This window comes from Emys orbicularis, chromosome 9 (genome assembly GCF_028017835.1).
Source record: "Emys orbicularis isolate rEmyOrb1 chromosome 9, rEmyOrb1.hap1, whole genome shotgun sequence".
NCBI classification, from domain to species: Eukaryota; Metazoa; Chordata; order Testudines; family Emydidae; genus Emys; species Emys orbicularis.
In genome coordinates, this window is record NC_088691.1 from 51,813,687 (window position 1) to 51,841,680 (window position 27,994).

Below are 27,994 nucleotides of genomic sequence, written 5' to 3' on the forward strand. Positions count from 1 at the left end.
AGAAATAATAACTTTTTTGTTTTGGGGGAAAAAATCAAGTTCAAACAAAATGCTACCCCTTGGAACATACTGAAAAATATGCACATTGACATTTTCATGAAAATGAAGTGTATTTTGTGGTGTTTTTTTAATTTTTCCTCAACTATTAAAAGTGAGACCACCCAGACTACTTCTCATGCCTTCTGCATGGAAGTTTCTCTATGAACAGGGCATCTATCAAAATTATGGTTTCCTATGGGATATTAACAATAATGTATTTCTGTGCAGACCCAAAGTTCCACTGATTACGCCTGTCAGGGCAATACCCCAGATATCCCATCACATTCAGCAGTTCTATCTTGGACAGACAGGTTGGGTTCTTTTTAAATGTTGGTTTGAGAACTAACATTATTCCCAGTTTAACTATGACCTTTCGTATGGCAGAAAGCTCCTTTTGTGGCTGAGATAAAAGAATTGTAGTGTGCTAGATGGAATTGAGTTACCCCCTTATAGCAAAAGTGTTTACAACTCAAACATCCAAGTAATAAGGTAAAAATTAATGTTTTTTTATTGAATTGAAGATCTAGTGTAAAAACAGTCATTTTGCAGTATCATTTAAATTCGTAAGACAATGAAGTGCACAAGAAAGCCTTCACTTAGTATATCTTCTTTCAGTAGAACATCTCTTCCCTGGGATGTATTTTGTTGTTATGCTAGAGATACACAGAATCATATTGCAAAACTATAAGGTGCTTTCTTTTCCCTACCCCATGATTAATCAAATTCTTCTTGGAGTAGCCCCGATAAACCTTTTTGGTGATGCACGATAATTCAGAAACCAATAGTTACTACTGAAATGTTAATGAACTGTGGACATAAAAAGTCAATCACTTCCCTCAGACCATTTCTCTGGAAGGTATCTCCTAACAGTGTCTATAATTAATTTGAATTCCCTACACAGCTGCTCACTTCATAACAATTACTGATTTTTGCTCGTTTTCATCTTGCATTGGCTCTTCCAAAGATACCCGAATGTTGTTCTATATTTGTAGATTTGATGGAGGGAGCTAATGGGAACAATAAAATAATGTGGGTTTTAGACATGTTGAAATGTTGTTAGTTTGTGCAAGATGACGAAAAGAACGAGAGGGGGTTTACTGGGTCTCTACTTCGTATTTCAGGATGTATGAGAACTTGAGATTGGCATTCTCTTGCACCATGACACGCACCTCTGTGCAGCCAGAAGTATTACATGTTCCTTCCCAGTAACCATCTTTACTCAGGGTCAGAGAAGAAGTGTCTTTACCCTGAACAAATGCCTTTGCTATACTATGCAGCTTGAGCTTAAACTGAACATTGCGATTGGCTGGCAGCAGCCCAGCAAGTGGCTCCAGTAGTTCATAGCTTTCTGCCCAGTTTCTATAATTCTCTGGAAAAACTGGCCACTTCACTTCGGTGTTTGGGCAGGAGATGAGGTAGTTGAAGATGTAATTGTAATTGCCTGGGTCTGACTGCTTCTTGGCAAAGATTCTAAGAACAAACTTTCCTGCATGGGGAAGATGGATCTTAAACTCAATTTGGTTTCCTCGATGGATTTCCATGATGTGCCTTCTTCTCATATCCTCAGTCAAGCTAGTGTTATCCGAATGCAGTGAGGGAAGGACACTTATATCTTTACCCAGAGTGAAAGTGATGGAACACCGCCCGTCATTGGTGTGAATGATGGGGTCAGGATGTGATGGCCTCAGGAATCCTTTCCGCTCCGTGAACCAGCTGGGTCCAACAGGCTGACGTAGGTCCTTTGGGAAACGCATGTTCTTGTCCACAGAGCTGCACTCTAGGGTGTATTCTAACACCTCATTGTAGTGATCCTCTGAGCCTTTGGAGGGCTTGGCAAAGACCTGTAGCTTGTGATTTCCAGTCTTCTGGGGATAGATCTCCAGTTTCATCCCATTCTTTTTTAATGTCATTAAACCATGTTCCTCAGTTCCCTGCAGCTTAAACATAAATAATAGTGGAGCACGGCTCTCGATAGAAATAGTTGCTTTTCCGTTTACTGTGAAATACAAAGAAAATAAACTGTTCAGGAGTTTCCTCCAGTTTGTTTATATAAAATCCCTGCACAGAATGACCTGGAGGACTGAGTGACCCAAAGGCTCACCAGTCAGTGAAATGAAAGGGTTGCAGTTGGCTGGTTCTAACTTGTCAACCACCGGCCAAATCAGTGTCCCTCCCAAGGAACAAGATGGGGGTGGTTGCTTTGGAACACTTGTTTATCTTATTTTATATTGAATGAGATGGAGCTGGTCAGTGGTCTTGGATCCTGCAGAAGATGGAGGCGTGTGTGAGCTCTTATGTTACATCTCAAGCTGCCCACACTGTTAGGGACACAGGAATTGCCAGGCTGGATCAGACCCAAAATCTAGTCCAATATACAACAGAGGCCAGCACCAGCTGCTACAGAGGAAGGTCTGAGAGCTCTACTGTAGGAAGAGATGGGATAATCTGCTCCCTGTGTTAGGTCTCATCCTGATCTCCAGTAGCTCAAGATTGGCTTAAGGCCTGAAGCATGAGGGTTAATATTCATTATTGGTAACTCTGGATATTTTTATCATTCATATAACAATCCAATCCCTTTTTGAATCTTGTTAAGTGCTTGGCCTCTTGTTTGAAGCCCCTTAACAGCTTGAGCCATTTCTGTTTTTGCAACCTTACAATAAGGCCAAGATTTAAAAAAAAAAAAAAAAAAAGGGTGAGGGGGGGGCCCCTAAAATTAGGTGCCTAAATTCATAGTTAGCACCTGAATAAATGACTTATGCCAAAGGGAGCTGCTGGTGCCCAGTCCTGAAAATCAGGGTGCTTATTTAGACACCTATGGTAAATAAGGATTTAGAAGTTGAACTGTAGACACCCAGTTAAAAATTCTTGCCCTTATTTTCTAGGTGGAGTTCAATGTTTACAGCCGTGTGATGGGGTATGTACCCAACAGAAGTAACAAAAGAGTTAGCTGGAGCCAGAGCAATTAATGTATTGGTAACACCTGGAGGGGGAGCCAGGCACACGTGAAGATGAAGCCTGGCTGGGGGAGGGCTGAGTGATGAGCATAAAGGGAGGAAGCCCAGCTGAGAAGGAAGGTGCAGGGAGAGAGGGGAAGAACTTCGCAGTCCATTTCTGGTGGTTGGAAATTGGAGGAAAGGCCTAGAAAGAGGCAGATGTACAGTGAGCCAGGTGAGGGAAAGGGACTGAAGGAAGGCCAAGGTAGGAAGAAGTCCAGGGAGGCAGCAAGGAATCTGAGGGAGCAGACCTATTGAGTTTTTGGAGCTGGGCCTCCAGAGAGAAAGCCCTAGCAGGTGTTGCTCCACACAAGAGTGGGAGGACACCATGCAGCGCCCGGGAAGGGGTGAAGAGTCTGAGGAGGAATGAGCTTAGGTAGGGACAAAGAGTTATGTTCAGTTGAGTTTATTGGACTCTGTCTGCTGTGGAAGGGGTGGGACTCTGTGACCTGGCTGGAGGGTCAAGTCACAAGAAGAGGCAGACCATTGCAAAGCCAAAGAGGCTGAGGGGATGCTGGAGGAGGGCCTGCTACACCACACCAAGCCATGAGGGAGCATGCCAATGGTGAGTCCACTCCATGAAAAGCTGCTAATATAGGGGCTAGTTTAAGTAGCCCAATCTAATATGCAATAACACTTCTGATTTCACACCTTTGGGACTGAAACCACAAGCAGATGATATTCACTTGGGATTTCTGTAGGCCCTCGGGCCTCGCGCAACCATGGTTTACCCCAAACAGACAAAAATTGGGTCAGTGAGGGAAGAGAACCTCTCATGCTACCTATTTATCAGCAGTGAGTGGGAAATGTAACTCATCCAGATCTGTATGAGACACGAGCGCTCTGTAATGTCTCCTGTTGGGTGACGTTACCTGTTTGGACGATGGGCGTTTCTGGATGTGCAGCCAGCATTCCCAGGTTGTAAAACTGAATGTTGTATAACATGTTGCTCTCAAACTCTTTCAGTGTCAGAGCTGGCTTCAGGAGCTGCCAGTTGCTGTTGTCTGGGAAATGATTATTAATAAATAGGGCCGGGTGCGTAAGGAAATAAAACTCCTTGTATCTGGAACAAGAGGGAAGAGGTTAGCAAAAAATGGAAAGTATTTAATTAGTTGTAAAATCTTTCAACCATGCATCTCAAAAATTAAATGTAACAGTATTCTAGAAGTGAAAGCAGCGTGTGGAATGTTGACAATATGCCCAGCTGCTATTATCTCTTTTAATAGGGTGTTGCCATGTGAATGGTAGGGGAGAGGACAAGGGCCCATTCCTATATTGCCTGTGTAACCCAAAACTCCCAACCAAGTCCCATTTTCAGTCCACAAGGCAGTGTCTCTTTATTTAAACACTTATGCGCATACTTATCTTTAAACACGAGTGGCCCCGTTGACTTCAGGGGAAAAGTTTTCATGCTTAAAGTTAAGCATGTGCATGAGCATTTGCAGGATTGGAGCCTTAATTTGTAGATGCTCTCTTATGCAAATTTATAACATACTCTAAGGCCTCTCTCTTATATATGAAAATGTGGCCTCATATGGCCCTCTGGGATATCAGGTACAGGATTCAGACGCATTCAATCAAACCATTCAATCAAAATACAAGGTCTGAGAAAGATGTCCCTTTTAATTGCATTTGGGGTGAACCTTACACCAGTTTTAAAACTAATGACAAAGTGCTCTTAAAAGTATGTGGTCTGATTTCTCCCCACCCACAGCAGCACCGATAAATGTGCGATACCTCTGAAAATAAGACTGACAGTTGTTTAGAAAAGAAATTGTCCTTTTTTTAAAAAAAGCCCCCAATTTTTCATTTACTTCCTCTTTCTGCCTCTGGGCAATTGTATTGGAATTTCCTGTTTAATTAAAAAATGGAGGATTTAGGAATTTTAGCCAGTTGAGTGATTTTAATATACAGGGCACACCTTAAAGCTTTCCCATTAGGCTTATAATACAGAAAGACCTAGTTTTATAATGTTTGCTTTGAAAATTAATTTAAGTATATGAAATAACTAAGAAATAACCACATGTATATACTTCAGTTTTAATCCAGAATAAAAGTAGAGTTTTTTGAACATTTTTGAAAGCCCAAATATTTTAATGCAAGTATCTGGGGAATCTATTAGCAGGTGTCTGGATTGGCTGGTTGCTCATGTTACCCCATCTTTTTAAAAGATAGTCAAAAGGTCTGCTTCATGTAATGACAATAGAGAGCAAGATTCTCTTCAGTTCCAAGTATAATCCTGGGGTGAGTTGTTGAATTCTGGAGTTTTATTTGTTCAAAGGCCCAGTTGTAGGTGCTCTTGAAAATTTTACCCCTGTAGCCTCAGTCCTGTTGTCATAAGTGACTTAGGCCCAGATCCTCAAGTGCCTAAATACCTTTAACTCCCATTGATTTCAGCTCCTAAATATCTTTGAGGATTTGGCCCTTAGAAGCGAGGTCCCATGACTGTCATTGAGACTTAGGCTCCTAAATTACTAAGGTGCCTTTGAAAATGTTACCCCAGGTGCCTTTGTCATAAATTAAAAGTACAGATTATAAAAAGACTGAACTACCAGCAGCTGCTTCTCCCCCCTCCCCACACCAGAAAATTTTATTAAAGCTCAGACCAAACATTGCCCCCTTGCCACACACACTGGCCCTCTTCATGCCCCAGGTTGTTCTAAGTCTGGGTGTTAAAATAACAAATGGTACCGTACTGAAAGGTGAACTTGCTGCATGAATCATTGACTGAGCCACTTCCCCAGGTGCTGTCCAGCAGATGCCACCTTCCATCAAGGTAAACTGCATTCCAGGCATGGTCACTATCCCCTGTAAAGGATTGTCCACGTCTGTAACTGTACCCTTTAGAGTATCCTGATAACTCCATGCACAGTACACCTGCAACACTGAGGGAAGGAGGGTATTACAAAGCAATATCTTATTCATAGGGAGCTTTTCATTTTTATACAGTTGAAATCATGGGGCTGCACAGGGGTGACCATGAAAATTAGTGTTTCCGTCAGCATTAGATCCCAGAATCCTGTAGTCACCTAGTTCTTTCCTCTGATTGCTAGACCATATGCCTTCATTGCTCACAGACGAAATACTGATTTCATGTGCAGTGTCTATTTTCTTTGGGCTTGTCTGAACTGCAGTTATAATTCTACCAGCCCAGGTTGGACTGCATTCCATCGGCTATCTCCCTATAGGAGATACAGTCTGTTTCTTCCAGTCATGAAACATACATTCTGGTTGAGCCCTGCTTGGCTAGTGGACTCAAGCAGAGATTGTCTTTACTAGGCTGTGATGGATAATGCCTCCCCACAGGAGGCAGGGTACCAGCATTGATCCAACTGTGCTAAAGTCTGTTGACACCTTCCTGATATAGAGTAAGATGGATCTCTGACCACGCCTTTTTCTGAGGGCTTGGGCAGTGTGTTCTATTTTAGGAGAGGGTATCTTTTTTCCATTCCTTGTATGATTCTTCACTCTAGTTTAGTGTTACAACCACTACGACAACAGAGCACGCTTGATTTCCTCCATCTTGTTACTCATTGGAGTCACTTCCAAGGTTACCCAACAGTAGAGACAGCCATAAATTTTCAAGATGGTGGCTATCAGTCTCTGAAATAAGTGATCCCAGATTTTTAATGCTGCAGTAAAATGTCCTAGATTTTCCTAAACTGATGGAAATTGGTTTAAAAAAAAACAAAACAGTTTTTCTCTGAGAACGCATTAAGGGGGTGGTGGGGAAGATCAGTCCATATTATTTTTATACAGAATGAAAGCGAACCCATCCACTGGACTGGACATTGTTATGTAAATAAAATTAAAATAGATTTTGCATGAATCAGTGTCTGTGCGATGGGAGAACAAATGGGATCTAAACACATTGGAATCCTGTGGACTGTTTGTCCAAATTTGCTTCATTTAAGCAGAAGATTGTCCACTGAATAGGTTGGAACTGAAATTTTTCTTGTATTAAATGGAGCAGATACTTAACACAGTAAATTATGTGTACTTTAGAAACCAGATTATCTGTGGAACGAAATTTAACTCAGTGAGATGCAAAGGGATTCATATGGCAGAAATAAGGAGAGCTACAAATTGATGGATGGATATTTAGATAGTAGCAGGTGTTATAAAGAAATTTAAGATGGACAACTGATACACCGGCTGTGAGTTCACAGCGTGATGCTGCTCCACAACAAAGCAAGGTAATCTTTGATCTATAAAGAAATCTCCTGTAAAGTTAGGGTGGTAATAAGGCAGTTTTACACAAAGGTCTATTAAAACCTTAATCTGGATTATTATGTATTATTTGTGTTGTGTTTGTGCATAGGAGCCCCACTTGTGGACCCCAGGATGCTATCAACTTCAGTAGGCTTTGCATCAGGCCCTACGAGGAAGATATTGTTTTAGGGAAGGATCAGAGACTGCAGTGGTACTAAAACTGGAGTGTGATGAATTGAGAGCCAGTGAAGGAGTTCAAATTAGGTAGTCTGAGGAGAAAGGAGAGGTGAGGTGGCACATACTACCACTGTATAAACACATTCAAGGGCGGAGACTTCTTTATATTATCTGGGAAATGGGGCAATCAGGATTAAAGGCCTTCAAAGAAAAAACTAAAAGAAAATTCAGGGTACACATGAGTCAGCATTTCTTAAACCCATGCTTAAGCCGGGCATAGGATAGACCATAACATAGAGGTAATGAGGGCCTGTCACTGGAAATATTAATCAACAGGCTGGTCAAGACTGGAGGGAGAATTGCATTGGGAAACCTTATTGATGATGCAGAAGGCCAAAAAAGTTGACCTACAATGTCTTTGCCAGTCCTTGATAACTTGTGAGCCAAATTCTGTTCTGTTTCACGGCAGTAAATCTGGAGTAGCTCTGTTGATGTGAATGGAGATAGCTTGGATTTACACTGGTGTAACTGAGAGCAGGAGCTGGCCCATTGACTTGAAGGAAGATTGTAGGTAGGTGTTGCCAAGTAATCTAGGTGAGTTGGGTATCTAATTCCCGTAAACCCTCTGAAAATCCCAACATTAAACATGTCTAAACAGAATTCCAAGGGTCATATTCTGCCCAAAGTTACCACCCCTGCAATCCCATTTAGGATGAAATTAGTAAAACTATCCCAATGGTGAGAGAAACCAGAATGTGTTTGCAATTCCCAAGGGAAGAGGTAGATGCACTACTGCTAGAGTCATTTAACAATGGACTGGGCAAAATGCTGGCTGAACATAAAATATAGGAACAACCCTGTACTGGCAGGAAGATGGACTAAACAGGTTTCTTACATTTGTCATTTAGATGTTATACAAATAAAGTAAATTGTTCAGGACTAGGGAGAAGTGTGAGGAACTCAAGAAATAGTCAACAAAGCCAGAAGACGGGACCACGTGGTGGTAGATGATGACATTAAGTGCAATGTAATCTGGATTGGAAGAAATGATTAAGCTGATTGCGTGTGGTGATGCCATCATTGTAAACACTTTAGTGAAAACATTTGCTCAATGCACAGAGATAATTAAAAGCAATAAAAGATGCTGGCCTATGTTAAAAAGAAGATAAAGACCATGCAGACTAATATGGAGAATGTTACACTGCCTTTATATATCTGAATGACACATCCTTCCCTTCAATTCTGGGCTCAATTTTGGTTAACTCTTCTTAAAAAAAAAAAAGAGGGAGGGTGGGTAGGAGGGGGAGAAATGTTCCAGAGAAGGACAACAGAAATGGTACATGGCATATAGGGGGGAGGGGATTCCATATTAGAGAGTAAAAAGATAGGACTATTGAATATGGAAAAGGTAGAAAGCAAAAGGAGAAGGCCAGTTGAGTGCCTGCGTGTACTCATACCCATAATGCCTGCATAAGGGCAGTCTATGCTCAGGTCTACACTGGAGACTCCAGTCAGTTCTGCTGAAAATTTATTGTATTGAAACCTGGGAAGTGCAAATGCTTGTGTGCATTCATACTAGCCATGTTGAGTCAGGTCCCATGTCCATGCTAAGGCTGTCCTAAGCTGATTTATCTCACCATCACAAACAATGGGTTCACAGTGGTCCCAGCAAACAAACCACCTGCATTTTGCTGACTGCCACCTGAGAATCCAATTTTGGACAATTAAATATTGCTGAAGTATTTGTAAAAATTCATGTTTTCATTCATTTCCAAAAATGTTTGATTTTTAAAAGTTGGCCTTTGGGTGCTGACCTCCCATTACCAGCCTCCTAAAATGCCCTGGTCTTCATTAATGCCCTACCTTCCCCTGCTACAGGACTCTCATCTGGTCAATCATAGGAGGTTTGCCAGCTGAAGAGGTATCCACCCATCATTTGTGCCTTAGACCCTTGTCCACACTGGCACTGAAGCAACTGAGGCTCATTCAGTGACGTGAACGGGAATTGTGTGGTGCTCATGACTTTTGGTGAATCAGTTCACTCATTACAGTTGCCTCAATATGGATTTAAGAGCCTAATTTTAGGCCCTCGTTTTTGAAAAATGTGGCCCTTGAAACATCTAAAATCAGGAGTTCTGCTCTTTCCCTATTGCCTTCATAGTTAAAGACTATCTAAATTGTGTACAAGGATGGTAAGAAGAGGCAATGAGGTCCTCTTGCTAGAATGGAATGTCTTTGTCTGGCAACAGAAACAGAGGAAATGTGTTATGGGTTGAGTTAATCCTTGTTGTGGGTTGGGTATGACCTCTGTCTTACATTCAGGATAAATGTAAAGAAACCATTATGATCAGGTGGCTGAAACAATAGCAGTAGCACCCAAAACACAGACACATGCAAAAGCTGAATAGAAGCTGAATCATGTGGCCCAACAGGTTTCAAATATAGGGGTTAGGGCTTTGATTGGTGAAGCTGCTTTTACTCCTGGGGGAATTCTGCACCATAAAAATTCTGCATATTTTGTCAAAATAACAATATAATCACACCAGTTTCAATTATTTTTGGTCATTTATTTCAAAATAACTATCAGCAAGTATGTCTGTAACAATACAGACAAAGATTCAGGAAATGTTTTTTTGACAAACAGATTCCTTACTAGGCATATTAATACAGAACTCGGAGTAATAATTCATTTAAACTACAATACAGAGCTGTATTTCCCACGCCCCTCAGAAGCAGTGCAAAGGTTTGGGGAAGTCAGGGGTAATGGAGGAGCTGAAGGAGAGGGAAGTAAATTGCTGGAAAGGAGCCTGGGTGTGAACTTGGAGGTTTGTTGAGTATGGGTGGGAAAAGTATGGAACAGGTATTTTTCAGGGGCGGGGAGGGATTGTTAGGGAGCTTCCCGCATGCAGACCCTGGCTGACCCCTAGCCTTTCCCATTCAGTCAGGCACATCTGCCCCATCCCCTTGTGTTCCTGCACCCCCATGTGTCCTTGCACTCCCTTTCCCCATGTGTCCCTCCACCTCCACCCAGACACCCACTCCCCTCATCCCCATATGGCTCTGACCCCTCCCCCTGTCCCTATGGTTCCCTGTACCCCTTCCTCCTGTCCCCATGTGTCTGAGCCCCACTCAGCCACTCCCCTGTCCCTATGTGTTCCTGTACCCTCTCCCCCTGTCCCTGTGTGTCTCTGTGCCCCCACCTAGCCACTCCCCTGTCCCTATGTAGCTCTGCACCCCTCCCCCATCACCATGTGGCCCTGCACCTCCCCTCCCATTCATCACCTGCCCCAGTCTGTCCTCCCCCACTAGCCCTTATGAGCCCTTGTTTGACTCCCCCCCCCCCCCCCCAGCAACTCCATGTTGTCTGTCTCCCCATAGCCCCTGTCTCCTGACCTGGCTGACAGGGGCTGCAAAGAAGGTAGGCTCTTTTTTTTCCCTGGCTGGCCAGGAAGGGCTGCTTTGTTCTATCGCCACAGTGCCCTCTGGTGGGCAAAAGGCGGAACTGCAGCAATATTTCGGCAGAAGCTTTTTTCTGTGCAAAAAATTAAAAATATGTGTGGCTCATTAATTATGCGCATGGGCAGAAGTGCAGAATTCCCCCAAGAATATGTTTTGGTCTGTGTGTGAGGGCACAAGCTGAAGCACGGTGGGACAAGTAGAAGCAGTGAGAGAAAGCCAAGCAGACAGGCACAGAAGGCGGGTAATGCGACCTTGAGACTGAAAAAGCTAAGAGAAAAAGCTTATAGGCTTGGAACAGCCAGCAAAGAAACTGGTTTTGTTTTATTTTGTTTTCTTTCCCCTCTGTGTTCCAGGAAATGGGACTTTGCATATTCTTTGTAAATAAACAAAATTGCATCCAAAAATATCTGACTATTACCAATTTCTCCTTCTAACTGGAAAAATCTATAAAACACCAAATTTTTGGCTAGTTACTTGAGTGAAAGGAGGTAACAATTGTCTGACAGGAGGAGAGTGTACTGGGCCAATTCCCGGTTAGTATTCGATAAAGACAAATCAGACTGAATGCCTGGGGGTTTTGTAAAATCATAGAATGAGGAATCAGTGTGGAAATGTTTCAGTAGTGAGTAGATGAGTGGAGCTTGTGAATAATACAAATACCCGTAGGAATATTAATTTTTAATAAAAGGGTTGTTTGTTTCTCAGTATATTTTTCTAATTACATTTGGAATAGCTAGCAATAACTTACATAAAATGCAATTATAAAATCATAGTTAATTATTAATTCATAATTTAAATATTTTATTTAAAAAAAAAGCAGAATAGATACCTGGAACACTGAGTGGTTGGCTAGAGGCATTCTCCACATTAGCATCTTGCAGAATATTTTTAAAACATCAGTTTCCCTCACAGTAAACTTGAGTTATTAATGAGGAATATGCTTCTAGTGGTTCTTGGTTGGGAAGAGAAATCAGTGACTACTGACATGTGCCAATTAAAATCTGATTTTCCCAGGCCTACCTAAAATGGGAGTCAGTGTGCCAAGAAGTTGATGGAAGGGCTCCATTTGGAAAGGGACCCTGTGGAAGGTTTCAACTAACTTCAAAATTAATTTCTTATCACCATCATTAGTTCATAAACCCAAACTATTACAAACATTTGGGGCATCAGCCGTGATTCCCAGGGTTTGCCTTACACAAGAGCTGTATCCTTTCTCTACTGGGGATGGAGAAATGTACTGGAGAAGCAATTTGTGCTACATTCATACTAAAGGAATTTATAGTTTCTGCAATGAAACGAGCCTCCCTTTACATGAGCTGGATATATAATTGGTTGTCAAGCCCTACTCTAAATCCTTTAAGGGCCAAACCCTGCTCACTCGTTGAAGTCAACAGGGCTACTGGCATGTGGAAGGTGAACAGATGTGGTCCTGAAATTACAACACATCTGCAAAATGGGAATAATGATACTGACCTCCTTTGTAAAGTGCTTTGAGATCTAATGATGAAAAGCATTATATAAGAATTGGGTATTATTATTTTGGCTTAGATGTGAGGGTTTTTGCAGAGAATATTGGAAAAGCTTACGCCTGGGCTTCAATGACTACCTCTTGCATGCGAGTTGGTTGCAGATAATGTTCTTCAGTATTTCAGCCTTGCCATTCTTTTAACCTTCAGATACAGAGCTACTCAAAGAAAAAAACCACAGCCTCTTCTAACTAAATTATCTCCATGTATTCATCTGCCATTATGTTAATGCAATGCGAAGCTCAGCAGATGGCACAAAGTAAATTATGCGGGGGGAGGAAGGGAAAGCAAAATTGACCTTTTGAGGACTTACTGTTATTCCACAGCATAGTTTGAAAGAGAAAGTTTCAAGTCCTGTTTAAAGTCATTTTAGGTGATGTAAAGGGAGACAGAGTAGGCACAGAGATGACAATATTAACGCTCCTGGGGGTTGAATGTTTGTGATGTTATTTACCTGCACATTTGTTGAAAGAGCCCAGCGTATCCCGCACAAATACTCTTCCCAGTGCGAAGGACATCCTTTGGCTCACAAGACCGCTGGCCTTTGTTATGGAAGCCCGCAACATCGTATTCTGGAGAAATGAAGACAAAGTAAAGTTCCTCCAAAAGCCTGGGGCAAAGGGATTGACGAGCAATAGAAAATGTTTAGATTATTTTCATCTCCAAGAAGCACAAACAAAGAGAAATGATCTGTAGTAGGAGCTGTACAAAGATGTTTCCTCTGTAAATGTCTGCTTTGGGTTCTCTCTGCATGCATCTCCTAAGGAACTAAGTTGCAAACCTAGGCTCTGATTCTGCAATCAGATCCAAATGATCCAGATCCGGACACTTATTTTTGTGCAGAGCCAATGTGTCTCCTTAAGGATCCATCTCCATACAGCTCCAATTGCAGGATCATGGCAGTAAAGGGTAAAATGTAAAGTCCTCAGTATCAGAGAAAAATCCTTGAAAGTATATAATCAATGAAAAACATGGAACAGTTTGTTGTGAGTGCGTCACACATCAATGTGGGTAGAGCTGGGTAATTGTCAACCTTTCCATGGCACCAAAACTATTCATGAATTTGGATCAAATTTGGCAAATTTTTGCCCTCCCAAAATAGATTTTTTTTTAAAGTCAAAATAGTTCATTTGAATCATTTTGAAACAAATCTGTTGAAAGATGTTTTGTTTAGAAATTTATATATATAATGTGAAAAACACTCAAACTAAATGAAACACTTAAACCAATTAGTTCTGGATCATTTTTGGGTGTTTTTCCCTTTTGTGTTTTTTGTTGTGTTTTTAGCCTGAAAAATGTTAATTTTTTTTTCTTTTTGGTTCAGCCACCAAACTGTAAAATCAATGATTTGCTAAGTGCTAAATGTGGGCAGGGAATTTAGAGTTTGAGCTGCAGGAAATAATATTTTCAAAATAAATACAAAAAAATAAACAAAGGAGGGTTTATTCCAGGCAGAGCTAGAGAAAATGGCCCAGGAAAGTTAATTTTAATACCTAGTAACCTTGACTATGGCCATAAGTCTTTATAAAATATGAACATATTTTTCTGACAAAGGGCTAAAGAGTGCCATCAGCACGCTTGTAACATTCCTCCTTCCTTGAATGCTGTTCAGGAGAAGAGAGCCTGCGAATGCTGCATAGACTGATGAAATGCTGCAACTTGACTTTCAGCTGAAAGACTCTATTAATGTAAGTGCCTTTAAGTCTGCTCCTGAGGGCACAAGAGAAGGAAAGCTCTAGAGCAGTGATTTCCAAAGGCTCCTTAGTTATCTGTGGAGCACTGGCTGTTGGGATACAGAGAGAGCTGGTCACATGGTACTGGCTCCTTGTTTCCAGCTGCTAAAGTGCATGAGACGACACAGCTAAAAATACATGCAGTGCTTTTTCATAGAGGGATGATACACAATCATGGACAGGAATGGAGATGGCCCATGCAGTGATGGATGGGAGGCGAGATGTTCAGGAGACGCTCTCTTTTTTAAAATGTGGGCCAAACCATGACACAGTTTGTAACAGCTGCTCTATAGGATCCCCTTTAGAAGAATGAAATGTGCCAATCTAAAGGTCATCTACTAGCCAGAACTTGACACTGATTTAAATTCTGGTTCCAAATTGTAATCCATTGTGTGCAAAGGGGAAGTCGGAGAGTCTGCCCTCTTGCATGCCCATCACCAGGGAGGGTGGAAAGGGAACTGGGACAAAGAGCTGTGAAACAGGGTGGTGGGAATAGCACATAACAGTGCATCAGAGAATATCCTAAGAATATGAATGGGAATAAATGGATTCCCAGGTACTATAAATCAAGCAAGTTGTTCTGATGGGATCTTCAGTTATAAGAGCATTTGTTAGTTTTGTCCTACAATGAACCTCAGAACAGAGAGATTGATTAAAAACTTTATAATCCATCTCTTTCCAGCCTCCTCCTTGTTATACAGAAGAATCCTCATCTTTTGCTAAATTATAGTATTTGTTTAACATGTGATATGTTCTCCTACACTTTTAGGAGGATGGACTCTATGATCAAATACAGCTATTCGATCTCCATACTGTATGATTTTAATTGGCATAGCTATGTATAAACATGTCAATTAAATAGGTGCCTGAATTATTAGAGGCCCACTGGAATGCACTGTGGAAGCATGACTCAGTTTCTCTGTTTCATGAAATGCTTAAAAATAAGCAATGTATAAATAACAGGCATGTCATCTAAGAGTGAATATAAGAGGGGTGTATGAACCCCACACTGATTCACTGGGGTCTCTAAGAGCCTGAGCCCAGTTAGGCAACAGGGTGGCAGCTGGAGGGAGCTAAACATAATTGGTGACCAAATGCACCTGGGGAGGAGCACAGGGCAGTGGGGAAAAGGCCAGGGATGAGACCCAGGAGAGGTAGCTGGGAGTTTTATCTTCTGGACTAAAGGCAGCAAGAAATTTGGGAGGCCTTGAGCCAGAACCAGAGGGTTCTGAGCTAGGAGGAAGCCTGGGGCCAGAGCTAGGTTGTCCTGAACCAGGAGGAAGTTAGAGGCAGTTGAAGCCCCAGAGGCAGTAATGATAAGACATAAAGCCACTTGGATTGAAGTTTGAGAGGCTGCAGAGAGAGATGAAAAGGAACGGTGTAGTGCCTCTCTACGTAATAGATGCCAGAGGAGCTGGCTCTCTAAAACTTCACAAACCAGAAGGGCCTCCCCGACTCTATTTTAAATGTCTTGATTTTTAAGCCAATCTCATGTCTTTCTGGGGTTTGACTCATAATTTTTGAACAAGTGGGGTTGGCAGCTACATTATTTATTATGGTGCCAGTTGACTGCATAAATCTACAATGTATATTTTAAAATGTAATTCAGGTGGAGTTGAGGAAAACGTTTTTCCTTATTTTAAGGCAGGTTCAGTTCAGTAGAACCTCAGAGTTACGAACACTTTGGGAACGAAGGTTATTCGTAACTCTGAATAAAATGTTACGATTGTTCTTCCAAAAGTTTACAACTGAACATTGATTTAATACAGCTTTGAAACTTTACTATGTAGAAGAAAAATGCTGCTTTCCCTTTATTTTTTTTTAGTAGTTTGTTTAATACAATACTGTATTTGCTTTTGTGTGTGTGTGTATGTCCTGCTACCTGATTGTGTACTTCCAGTTCAAAATGAGGTGTGTGGTTGACTGGTCAGCTCGTAACTCTGGTGTTCCACTGTATTGTGCAGTTTTTTGTACCAGTGGTAAATCTACTTTGCACCACTGAGGACTGGGAAACTCCTGCTCTGGTGGTGCTTACTTCTTGGCACGGGTGGCTGCAGCGCATTTGTTGCCAGAAACAGACCTTTACTGGACATTCTGTGTTCCAGTATGAACAGGCTTCATGCTGAGGTTTTTAGTTACATGTTTTCGGTAGAAGAATACATTTGGTCTATAAATCTGGGTGAGAGAGAGGGAGTTAAACATGCCCTTCTCTTGGGCCCTGATCCTGCAGGCAGCTAGTGCCACTGACTTCAATGAAGTTGTGCAGGTAAGGATTGCTTGTGTGCTTTGCAGGGTCAGAGATGGGTTGCAGACACAGGACTTAACTTCCTGGCAAATTAAACACTTAAAGAATCACACGCATGTTACAGAAAGTAGCTGAAAAAGAATGTTTATGACACCTTGTTGAGCATGTACGCTCTCTTCTGCATGTCTCTATCCACTTGTGAAATGCTTGTGCGTATGAAAAAACTGGAGCCCACTGTTTGTAAATGGCTGTCATCTGCCTTATTTGTTCAAGGCCAGAGTCTGTCCAGCCCATACTTGTGTGGTCCACGTAAAGGTCAGGCAGAACTGCAGCCCCTAGTAGAGTGGGGAGGGACAGGCACAATGTGAGATCATGGCTTTTCTCTCTCCCTTCTCCCCCTGCCCCATAGAATAAATGTGTGCAAGCTAGCAGAGCTGGCCAGCACCAGGGGAGAGGCTATATGTCACAATCATGATCTTACTGATGTTACAACCTAGCATTTTTGATGCTGCAGTCACTGGCATGGTGGTGACTTGTGCTGTGGCATCTCTGAATAACTCAGGTGGGAAACTCAGGCTTGTCACATAGGAGGAAATCTCTGACACATCACCCTGGTGGAAACTGGTGGTGACTTGTGCTGTGGCATCTCTGAATAACTCAGGTGGGAAACTCAGGCTTGTCACATAGGAGGAAATCACTGACACATCACCCTGGTGGAAACTGGCAGGGATGGGAGAGGAAGTACAGAAATATAGATAGCATGATAACCTCTCAATAGAGTTCTGGATACTGACAGCAGACTTTATTTATCCAGAATTAATTGTGGGCTCCCCTTCTCCTCCCCCTCATGTGCCCCCTACAAACCTACTCACAACATGCAATCACAATATAATGAGAGTGACAGCAGCAGCATTGTCTGCCAAATCTGTGGGAGTCCAGGATCTCCGCCTACCTATGTGATGGCATATCCACATCCAAATGGCTCTGACTTTCTCCAGATCAGTCCGGGCTTCTCGGAGCAGGACTTTCACCAGTTCCTCTATGCTGTTCTTGACACTCACCTGTTTTTGTACGGAACTAAGATTAGAGGGTTCAAGTGAGAAAATACTAGGAGGTAGCATGTCCCCCTTTTCTGCCTTCCTGTTGAAGTCATAGGGGCCCCTCTATGACATTGCTTTTGTTTTTGCATGTCTGGCAGCGCCTCTGATCACTTCTGCACAGCTCTCGATGGGCAGTACCAGCACCTACTCTGTAACAACTGTCTTTTGAGTTTGCTCATTCCCTGATTTATTGGAAGCTCTCTTGGTGAGAGACTTCAATGCTCATGAGACTAGTTCCTTTTAAAGGCAACGCAGATTAGGATTATTGTGGGCCAGACATATTTAACCTTCATGGCAAAGATCAACTTTTCATCACAGAATAGCCACCCTTACCAACCAGTCAAAGGACATTATGCTTATCACCGCCTTCACAAAGCATATTTTGCTTTTAGATCCACACGCACAAAATCTTCATCGATGTCACTGTTTGTTGTAAGAGCCAATAGTCATATATCACCACTGGTATTCCCCATCATCCCCTGCACACACTCTGATTTCTATTGTCTCTTAACAAAGCAGGTATGTGTTTTTTTTAAACTTGAGCTTCATAGAATCATGGAATATCAGGGTTGGAAAGGACCTCAGGAGGTCATCTAGTCCAACCCCCTGCTTAAAGCAGGACCAATCCCCAACTAAATCATCCCAGCCAGGTCTTTGTCAAGCCTGACCTTAAAAATCTCTAAGGAAGGAGATTCCACCACCTCCCTAGGTAACCCATTCCAGTGCTTCACCACCCTCCTAGTGAATAAGTTTTTCCTAACATACAACCTAAACCTCTCCCACTGCAACTTGAGACCATTACTCCTTGTTCTGTCATCTGCTACCACTGAGAACAGTCTAGATCCATCCTCTTTGGAACCCCCTATCAGGTAGTTGAAAGCAGCTCTCAAATCTCCCCTCGTTCTTCTCTTCTGCAGACTAAATAAGCCCAGTTCCCTCAGCCTCTCCTCATAAGTCATGTGCCCCAACCCCCTAATCATTTTTGTTGCCATCCGCTGGACTCTTTCCAATTTTTCCACATCCTTCTTGTAGTGTGGGGCCCAAAACTGGACACACTACTCCAGATGAGGCCTCACCAATGCCGAATAGAGGGGAATGATCATGTCCCTCGATCTGCTGGCAATGCCCCTACTTATACAGCCCAAAACGCTACTGATGACTCATCTGAAGTGATGGAAATTCAAAGCTGTAAGTCCACATTGAGAGTGATTGATATTTTTGGTCATACTTTTTCCTGAGTAGGCTATTCCATAGTTGAAATGGCCAGGGAAAGGTATTTTCAGTGTAGTTTTGGGGCAGAAGTTCTGTAAGCCTAGGTCAGACTGAAGGACATCATCATCTCATTCCCCTATGGAGCACCTTGGTCTCCCAGGGAGCGAGCTCCTGAATGGCTGAAGAGAGTGTGGTCTTGTAGGAAGACTGAGTTAGATGAGACGTACCTTTGATGCATAGGCATCCAGTTTCTCAAATTGCTGCAGGTCTAATGTCATGGATTTCAGACCGGATTTGTCCCATGGATATGCTGGAAACAAACATGGAACAATCATTCCAGAAAGGAGAGGCTTTGTAACTGGCCAAACATCAGAGCAAGAGCAATCAGCAGTGTCTCCCACCCACTGACTGAACTTGCTGTGTGTGCATCAGATGACACTTGAATGGGACCCTCCTGGTTTGTAGGTATCTGCTTTATCAGTTCCTCCCATCCAAGCCAGTCAGATGTAGTGTGCATGTCTAAGCTGGGAGTTCCTCTTTGCATATTTTGCACAACATAAACTGCACAGAAAAATCTGACAGTAAAAATAGGGTCTGATGTCCAATAGGTGCCCAATCTGATAACACTAGAATATCAGGCCTAGAGGGGTCAAATAGTATTCATCAAGAGCTAGCTTCTGATATCCATAGTCCTCAAGTAGTCTCAATAAAATATATGGCACTATTTGCCTGATAAAGGCTCTGATCCTGCAAAGCACAGGAGTAACTTTACTCATGGAAGTAGTGCCAGTGAAATCAATGCAGTTACTGCTGTGAGTAAATTCATTGATACATATCAGCCTTTGCAGGATTGGGATTTAAGATTCTACTCAGCAGGGGAAAGGGAATAAGAAATTAGCCCTAAATTTATGACTACTGTAATATTTTCAAATGAATTATTCTAATATCTCCCCCTTATTTCACCAAGTATATACATCTGATTGAATATTCCACACATAATCACTTATTCAATGGATTGCACCCCAAAATTCATTTGAATAGTGAACAAAAATCTTTTTTTTCTGCAACCACCACTAAGCAGGCCATTCTAGCAAGTCAAAGCTATAAGAATCCTGCCCTCTGCGATACTGGGATTAAGAGATTCTTCCAGATATTGCTTTATGGCTGTTAAATTGCAGGGAGGCAAGAGGGAAGGGGAAATAAAAAAGATAATAAGAGTTTAAATTTTTATTGTGTGAATTCTGAGTGCCAATAAATAGCAAGGGAACTGCTTAAAGTGTAAGGGTTGGTAACCTCAGCAACCCAGCTGTGGTGGCATGAAGAAAGACTAGGTTATGTTACCAAACGGGTGGAGAACCAGGGATGTGGAACTGTTACTCTATATGTATTGCTGTGCCGCTGGAGGTGAGGGTCATCTGTCAAGAGCAAGGACTGAACCGGTGACTTCAGGATCACAGAAGCATGAGCCTTTACTGCCTGAGCTGAAATACACAGCTCTTACAGCCTGCCTGTATTAGTCTGATCAATCTTTATCTGTGGCCTAGGCACCACTAGAGGGGGATGGAGCACCACATTGAGCAGACATGAGTGGTTACATTGAGAGCACTTGTTAGCTCCCATCTGCAGGAGCACCATCAATGGGAGGCAGGCAGGAATGACTGTCCCCAGGCCATCCCAGTCAGGCAGGGGCTGCCAGAACAGGCTGCCTTCTCTGAGGTGATGTGTGAGTACAACCCCTTCTGCATTAGGAGATAGCTTCATCTGCTACTAAAGTGCTCTGTGCAGGTTCTAGCATCAACATTCCTAACGCTGGGGTAGCTGCTATCTCAGACATTGGCTTGTTTGCTGCAACCTTTGACTCCTGCAAGTGGAAGCCATAAGACCACCCTTCAGGATGGATGGCCGCAAGTAGAACTCAGTGAGACCTCTTAGTGGACTCGTGTCTAGTCCTTTGGGAAACTGGGGCGGTCTCCTCTTGGCTCTGGTTTAAGGCTAAGAAGTAAACTGGTTTCCTTAACCTTAGTGGAAAGTGTGCTCCCAAGTTGGATCTGGTTAATGGAAGCGTCTCTGTTCTCAGAAGCCCCCACCCCCACTGGCCAATTACGTGAGCAGAAATCTCTGAGCCTGGATTCCTCAATATTCCCCCAGACTTAGTTCAACAGCCTTCATTGTAATGGGAGAGCCAGCCAGTCAATTCAATCACAAGTAACAGGCATCTTCTGTTACCTACTGGGCCAAATTTGCCTAAAACAGTGTGGGAGCGCACATCATCTGTTTCTCTAAGAGGCTTGTTTGTTTATCTAGCTTTTCACTGAAAGGGGGCTATTACAGTGACCTAAAGAGAAATAAAGCAGATTTACACATTTGAAAGGTTCTTATTCTATTCAGCTCTGAAAATTACATCTTGCCTTTTGGGAGCCGAATGGGTTTTTAAAATTGGTTATCAGTTTTCGTCTTTGTCAGGTTATAGCTGCAAAGGCTCCCCACAGACACCGAATCCACAATAACTCATGCAGTCCGACACTATTACCTTGGCAGTTAGAAATGTGTAGCAGGCCCATTTGCAAAGCAGACTTCTCAGTTATGTTGCACATGCAGTCTGTCTAAAACACACATGACATTCACCGAACGATCCTGACTTCGAATCCCAGACAATACAGCGTGCAAAGCAAAGTATAGTTAGAGTGACAGAAATGAAATCATTCATTTGCTGTCACTGTACTTCGATATAGTTGTTTTTAGCCAGTACCACATCATTTTTGTGATCAGCGTGAGTCCTATTTCTAAAACCGAATGTGTGTCCCGTTGGGGGTGCTCACTGCAGTGAGGAAACTATGCTGTGCTAATCACAGAAAGCTACAATACAGCAGATAGTTACCATGCAGGTCTTTTCCACCAGGCAGGGGCACTCTGCTCTTCCCGTTCTCTTGAAAACCTAGAAGGTTGCCAAAATTGAGGTGAGATAAACAGTAGAGAAGTAGAAAAGGATAGAGAAAGTTAGTGTGTCTCTGTGGAATACATGGAGGGTTGAAAGACAGGCTTTTATTTCCTTGTCTTTAGCCCTATGGTTCATATCACATTGCATACAGCCCATGAGGGAGGGATGGAAGCAGCACAAGATAGAGATGAGTAGAGAGCGCTTCCCCTCCCACCAGTCCTATGACCATGAAGGTACCAGATAGCACATTCACAGTCAGATGTCTTCTATAGTAGGCTGAAGGCTGGGAACATTGTGCTCCATCTTGCCAGCAAGCCAGCCAAATGGCTCACTGTATGGAAGAAATTCAAGTGTGTGTTTCGGCGAGATCTTAGCTTGTGTTAACACCTGCAGCACAGTTATTAAATGATACCTTCCCAGAGTGAGCTACAGATCAGCTGGAGCATGTTTTAGGGGTGGTGCAGCCACCAGAAGGTCACCAAATGTGAGATATCTGTAGTTCTGGAGGAGGCCCCACCCCCACAAAGAAAAGGATTTTGTTCTCACTACCAACTGCTCCTCTTGATACAAGACCCAAGAGCTGGCACAGCACAACTAGCATCTGCCCAGCAGGGAGTCTGGGCACATGTCCACCTCTAAGTAGCACAGTCATCATCTGAACTCAGCTGCTGGCAGCCTCTCCAGTGCCCCAAGAAGGCAGGCCCTGTAATGGGAGATGTTGGGCAAAACTTATGGCTGGAGCAACTCCACTGAAGCTGGACTAGTGTTTCCACTCTTACAAAATACGCTGTAACCAAGCAGCCTCACCTTTGTTATCCAGGCCTGTCAGACTGGGCAGCTTGCGGACTCCTGCAATAACCCCCAGACAGAATTAGTCAAGAGTTACCAGTGGAAGAAAACTCCACCCATCATCCCGGTAACCTGTCCCTAAACACCTCTGTGAGCACCACAGGCTCCATCCCATTCCTATTAAAGCCCATGGAATGTCTTAATTTGCCCTCAGTGGGTTCAAGCCACAGATGCACTGAGCATTTTCTCCTTTCCTCCTGGAGGCTGCCACCCAGGCATACTGTCCTGATCAGCCCAGTTAATGCTGTTATATTGATCAGAATGTAGAGCGTGTTGGACCTCTATCAAGGCTACTTCCAGTCAGGAAAAAGTGCATCTGTTCCTCTCTTTAACTGAGTCTAGGTCAGCCTGTGTCTGCTTTGTGAGCTGGGAAAATATTGAACAGATGGACTTGGATTGCCATTTTATTTGCTGTTGGGTACTACAACAGTAATGGTACCTTACGTTTCAATAGTTCTTTTCTTGAAGAATTCCAAAATGGTTTATCCGGTGTGTTCAAAATTCATGTACACCCTTCCAGCCTCAATGATCTGCTGGCTTCAAAGGGTGTAAATAAGGGTAAAATGTGATAGTGTCTGACTACAGAAATCACATTGCCCACTACTAAAATGCAGCCACCTCTGGGGCCAAAATACAGGTGCCATTCTGCACCAATAGCACTATGCAACAGTCCTGGCAAGGGGAATACACAGGAATCACATAGGAATGCTTGAGATTGATTGTAGTGGGAGTGGCTGATCTAGCTAATTTTGTATAGGCCTTTCCATTTCAATCCTCCTGTTTTGGGTTGTGCATAACTTTCTGAAACTTTCAACTATTGGGCTGAAATTTCCCATTTGGTCTTCAAAGCTGAAACTTTGTTTTGTTTTAAATGTAAGTAAAAATGGTTTAGGTTAATCCATTTTTAAGTATGAGGGATTTGAAAAGGGAACCACACACTTACCATATCTTTTTTTTAAATTATTTTTTAAGTTATAAAGCAGCTGGCGGTTGGAAACTTAAATGCAGCATGGAAGTAGTGGTTACTGAGGGGAACTGTCATTGGGTGTTCCTGTGACCGTTAGTTTGGATTTGACTGCGTTATGAACTTTGGAAAATCACACTTTGAGCAGTGCCATCTTTCCGTTACTTTCATCATTGATATGCACAGACAACAGGTTTAACACTGTGGTAACCAAATGAGCCCCGCTTCTCCCTGCTCTCTAGTGCAGCTGATATGCCATATCTTAGCTGGCCCAAATGTTTTAAAACAGTGATGTACCTTTCCCAAGGGAGAATTTCTTGAACAGCTGTGGGGTGGTATTTCTAGGATGTACCTCGACAGTCACATGAGTTCCTGCAACGAACAAAGAGTCAGAAGTGGGCAAGGAATGAAAAAGCAACCAGCAAGTGAAAACATATAAGACTGAAAATATCAAAGATTACTCTTCCAAGTGAAAACCACATGCATTAATATTGTACCAATACTAAACTAACTCATAAGGCCTCCACTTCTGCCTTTCTACGTTAACATCCCTCTTGTCCAACTTTCCCTCCCCTGCCTGTTTCTTCTCTATTTGAAAACCAGAATGTCCTTAGTGGGCTGGTGCCTCAGTGCAAACGATTTGTCCACATGCCTACCATGAAGATATATTTGTTCTGTTATTTTTAAATGAAGTGTACAGGTTTGCAGCACTATGGACAGAAGAAGAGGCAAAACAGTGAAATAAGCAAATCAAAAATGATCCTATGCACTTCAGATTCCTGGTGTAACAGATATTAAAACATTCCCCGGCCTCTCTCCCCTTAACAATGAATTGGAAACGGAGTCAGAATTCTAGGAGTGCATATCTTGGTTTGAAGATGGTGTTGTGTTGTGTGTTTCGATTAAAAAAACTAGAATGATATAAAAGTAACATTTGCAGTGTTTTTGTAGCCATGTTGGCCCCAGGATATTAGAAAGACAAAGTGGGTGAGGTAATATCTTTTATTGGACCATCTTCTGGTGGTGAAAGAGACAAACTTTTGAGCTACACAGAGCTCTTCTTCAGGATTAAATGGATTAAAAACTGGCTAACTAAGGACCCAAAATGTAGTTGTAAAAGGGGAATCATCATCAAGTGGGTGTGTTTCTAGTAGGGTCCCACAGGGATTAGGTCGTGGCCCTACTCTGTTTAATATTTTTATCAATGACCTGGAAGAAAACATTAAAATCTTCGCTGATAACATTTGCAGATGACACGAAAATTGGGGGAGTGGTAAATAATGAAGAGGGCAGGTCACTGACTTAGAGCAATCTGGAATGCTTGGTAAACTGGGCACAAGCTAACAATATGTTTCCATACAGCTAAATGCAAAAGTATAAATCTAGGAAAAAAGAATGTAGGCCATAGTTACAGGGTAGGGGACTCTGTCTGGGAAGCAGTGACTGAAAAGGACATAAGCCACCAATATGAGACTATGGCCAAAAAAGCTAATGCAATCCTGGGATGCATAAACAGGGGAATCTCGAGTGGGAGTGGAGAGCTTATTTTACATCTGTATTTCGCACTGGTGTGACTGCTGCTGGAATACTGTGCCCAGTTCTGGTGCCCACTATTCAAGAAGGATGTTGATAAACTGGAGAGGGTTAAGAGAAGAGCCATGAGAATGATTAAAGAAGTAGAAAACATGCCTTATAGGATAGACTCAAGGAGCTCAATCTATTTAGCTTACCAAAGAGAAGATTTAGGGGTAACTGGATCACAGTCTGTAAGTAGCTACATGGGGAGCAAATATTTTAATAATGGAATCTTCTATCTAGCAGAGAAAGGTCTAAGATGATCCAATGGCTGGAAGTTGAAGCTAGACAAATTCAGACTGGAAATATGGTGTAAATTTTTAACGACGAGAGTAATTAACCATTGGAACAATTTACCAAGGTCATGGTGGCCTGTTCATCACTGCCAATTTTTATATAAAGATTGGATGTTTTCCTAAAAGCTCTGTTCTAGGAATTATTTCGGGGAAGTTCTCTGGCCTTTGCTGTACAGGTCAGACTAGATGATCACAATGGTCCCCTCTGGCCTTGGGATCTATGAAGATCAATAATGGTACAATAATGACCTTGTAGGAAAGCATTATGCTGTACTGATCATGCAGTATTGTGACCTCAGGGCTCAACACTCAAGATTTAGGCCAGAGTTACACTATAAACATTGCTGACATAGCTTATTTTGGCCGTCAGGGGTGTGAAGAGGTGTGGCAACAAAAGCCCTTAGTGTAGACAGCTGTACTTTTGCCGGTATCGCTTATTTTGCTCGGAAGGTGGCATGTGCTGGAATGAGTTCTAAAAAAAAAAGTTGATACAAAATTTCTACAGAAAGTTTTAAAAAGCAAAAAATCAGTTTTGAAAACCAATGGAATGAAAGTCTCTGAAGTGTTTGTGATTTATTATTATTATTATGTATTATTTATTAACATCATCATCCCTAATCAAGACCCACTTTTTTAAGGACCAAGAAGACTTTAAATATCAATTTTAGCATAGAACAGATGTACAGGATGAATCAAACCTAAGATGGCCCCGTTATAAAATGTAAAGAAATAATTTGAACCAACGGACAAACTCTTGTTACTTTCCTTGTTCTCTTAAGGTCTGCTCTACACCAGGAGGGTTTTGCTGGTGGAGTTATGCCAATATAGTTCTACCAACAAAAGCCTCTAGTGGGGATGCAGTTAAAGTGGTATGAAAGGGCTTATACCAGTATAGCTTATGCTGCTTTGGGGAAACAGCATTAGCCATATTGGTATAAGTGCAGTTATGTCAATAAAAAGCCATCTACACCAGCTTAGCTATGTCAGGTTTTTAAAAAAGCCACACCCTTAACCAACAGCAATACTGGTAAAACTTTTAATTGTAGACCAGGCTCAAGATTCTTGAAAGAATTGTCTAGTGACTCTTCAAATTCTTCATCTTTTGCAGTCTGATTATAAAAAATTCTCATATTTGTCTCTTGCTGTGGTGATCTGGGCAAGTTTTCTCTCATACGAGCATAAATAAGAGATGAATGCTGCATTGCTACAGAAAATCAGTGTTCACTAGGTTACCACCTACCTTCGTTGGTGTAGGAAGTAATGACTGGTGCCTGCTCGTCAGGCTGCATCTGAATTGGCTGGCCTGTTTATATGAAGAAAACATCCCCGTGACTAGAATAAAATGGAATTTTCTCATCCTAGAGCAATGGGCACCAACGCCAGAACCAGGTTAAATCTATAAATGTGGCGCACCAATGAGCTAAATGGCACTGAGATTCCATTCTATAGCTTTTATAGCTTGTAAGGCAAATTGATACAGCAGAGCTCAATATTCTATGTGCTGTGTGAACCAATTCCTGGGCTTCAAATGCAAGTGGAGTGAACAAGGGAGTGCTAGTTGGGAATAGTCCATGCAATTCAGGCAGTAGGGGCAAGACCCTGGCTGAGGAAGTAGGGAAGGAAGGAGAACTCTCTGGAGAGGCATAACTGGCATCAACTGAATTCTGTTTTATTGAAATGTATCATACTTGCATAAATAGTCTAGGTCAGTGTTTCTCAACCTTTTCAGATTGGCAACCTCATATTTGAAGTCAAAAATTTGCACTCCCCTCTTACATTTACTATATGAGTAAAACATGTATCAATAATTAGTATGTGTGTGTTTCAGTAGGCTGACAGAGAATACGTGACCTTGAAATGGAAGAGGTGCGCAGGGAGTGGGGAGTGAGATTTTCTTTGCTTCAGATTGTAATAAAGTTTTGAATGTCTTGTGACCCCCTGATTGCCTTTCATGAGCTCTCTAGGGGCCACACCCCATCTCTTGAAAAACACTAATCTAGTGGTAAGGACCTGGACTGGGTGGCAGGAGACCTGGGTTCTGTTCCCAGCTGCATAACCTTGAGTAACCTCCTCTCCTTTTGTTTGTGTAGATTGTAAGTTCTGTGGGGCAGGGACTGTCTCTCACCATGTGTGTGTACAGCACTGAGCAGAATAGACCCTGATCTCAGTTGCAGCCCCTAGGTGATGTGGTAATACACACGTTACTAAAAAACATTAATCTATCCCACAGGGCTGCAATGACATTAAGCTAGCACAGTCAGCAAATGCCATTTAACACTGAGCAAGATCTTGCATATGGCCTTGGACATTAGAACCTGATTCACTGAGGATGAACATTGGCCATGACACTGGGGTTATCCCTTACTGTTTTTCAGAAAGTGTCATGGGATCTGTGTCCCGACAGCAGAAGGAACTTCACTTTAACAGCTCATTTGAAAGGCCAGATACTTTTCGTAATTCACAGCTGACATGGATCAGGCCTGTGAATTATGAGATCTTGATGCACTGTATGTGGCAGGAGTGTGGTTTTTTTTAATGTGGTTCAATCTCAGTTAATGTCATACCGTTTGTAAATATTGCAGCAGCACCAGCTGCTCCATGGTGTCAGAGTCCTCATAAAGACAGGAATGCGGCTGATTAAAGTGAATTTATTAACCCCTTTGGTGCTGGTGCATT

The 27,994-nt window shown here is 42.4% G+C and overlaps 1 protein-coding gene across 1 annotated transcript; it reads right to left on the reverse strand.

The window, feature by feature from the left end:
• Positions 1-1,133: 1,133 nt before the first annotated feature.
• KY (kyphoscoliosis peptidase) lies at positions 1,134-26,607 on the reverse strand. The gene is made up of 10 exons (XM_065411206.1): positions 26,559-26,607; positions 23,745-23,819; positions 22,442-22,483; positions 21,575-21,631; positions 18,924-19,006; positions 17,337-17,445; positions 12,861-12,978; positions 5,729-5,917; positions 3,905-4,095; positions 1,134-2,035 (listed from the first exon to the last, which is right to left on the reverse strand). Exons 1-10 carry the CDS (start codon positions 26,605-26,607, stop codon positions 1,134-1,136), a joined length of 1,815 nt encoding a protein of 604 aa, XP_065267278.1.
• Between the last annotated feature and the right edge of the window lie 1,387 nt (positions 26,608-27,994).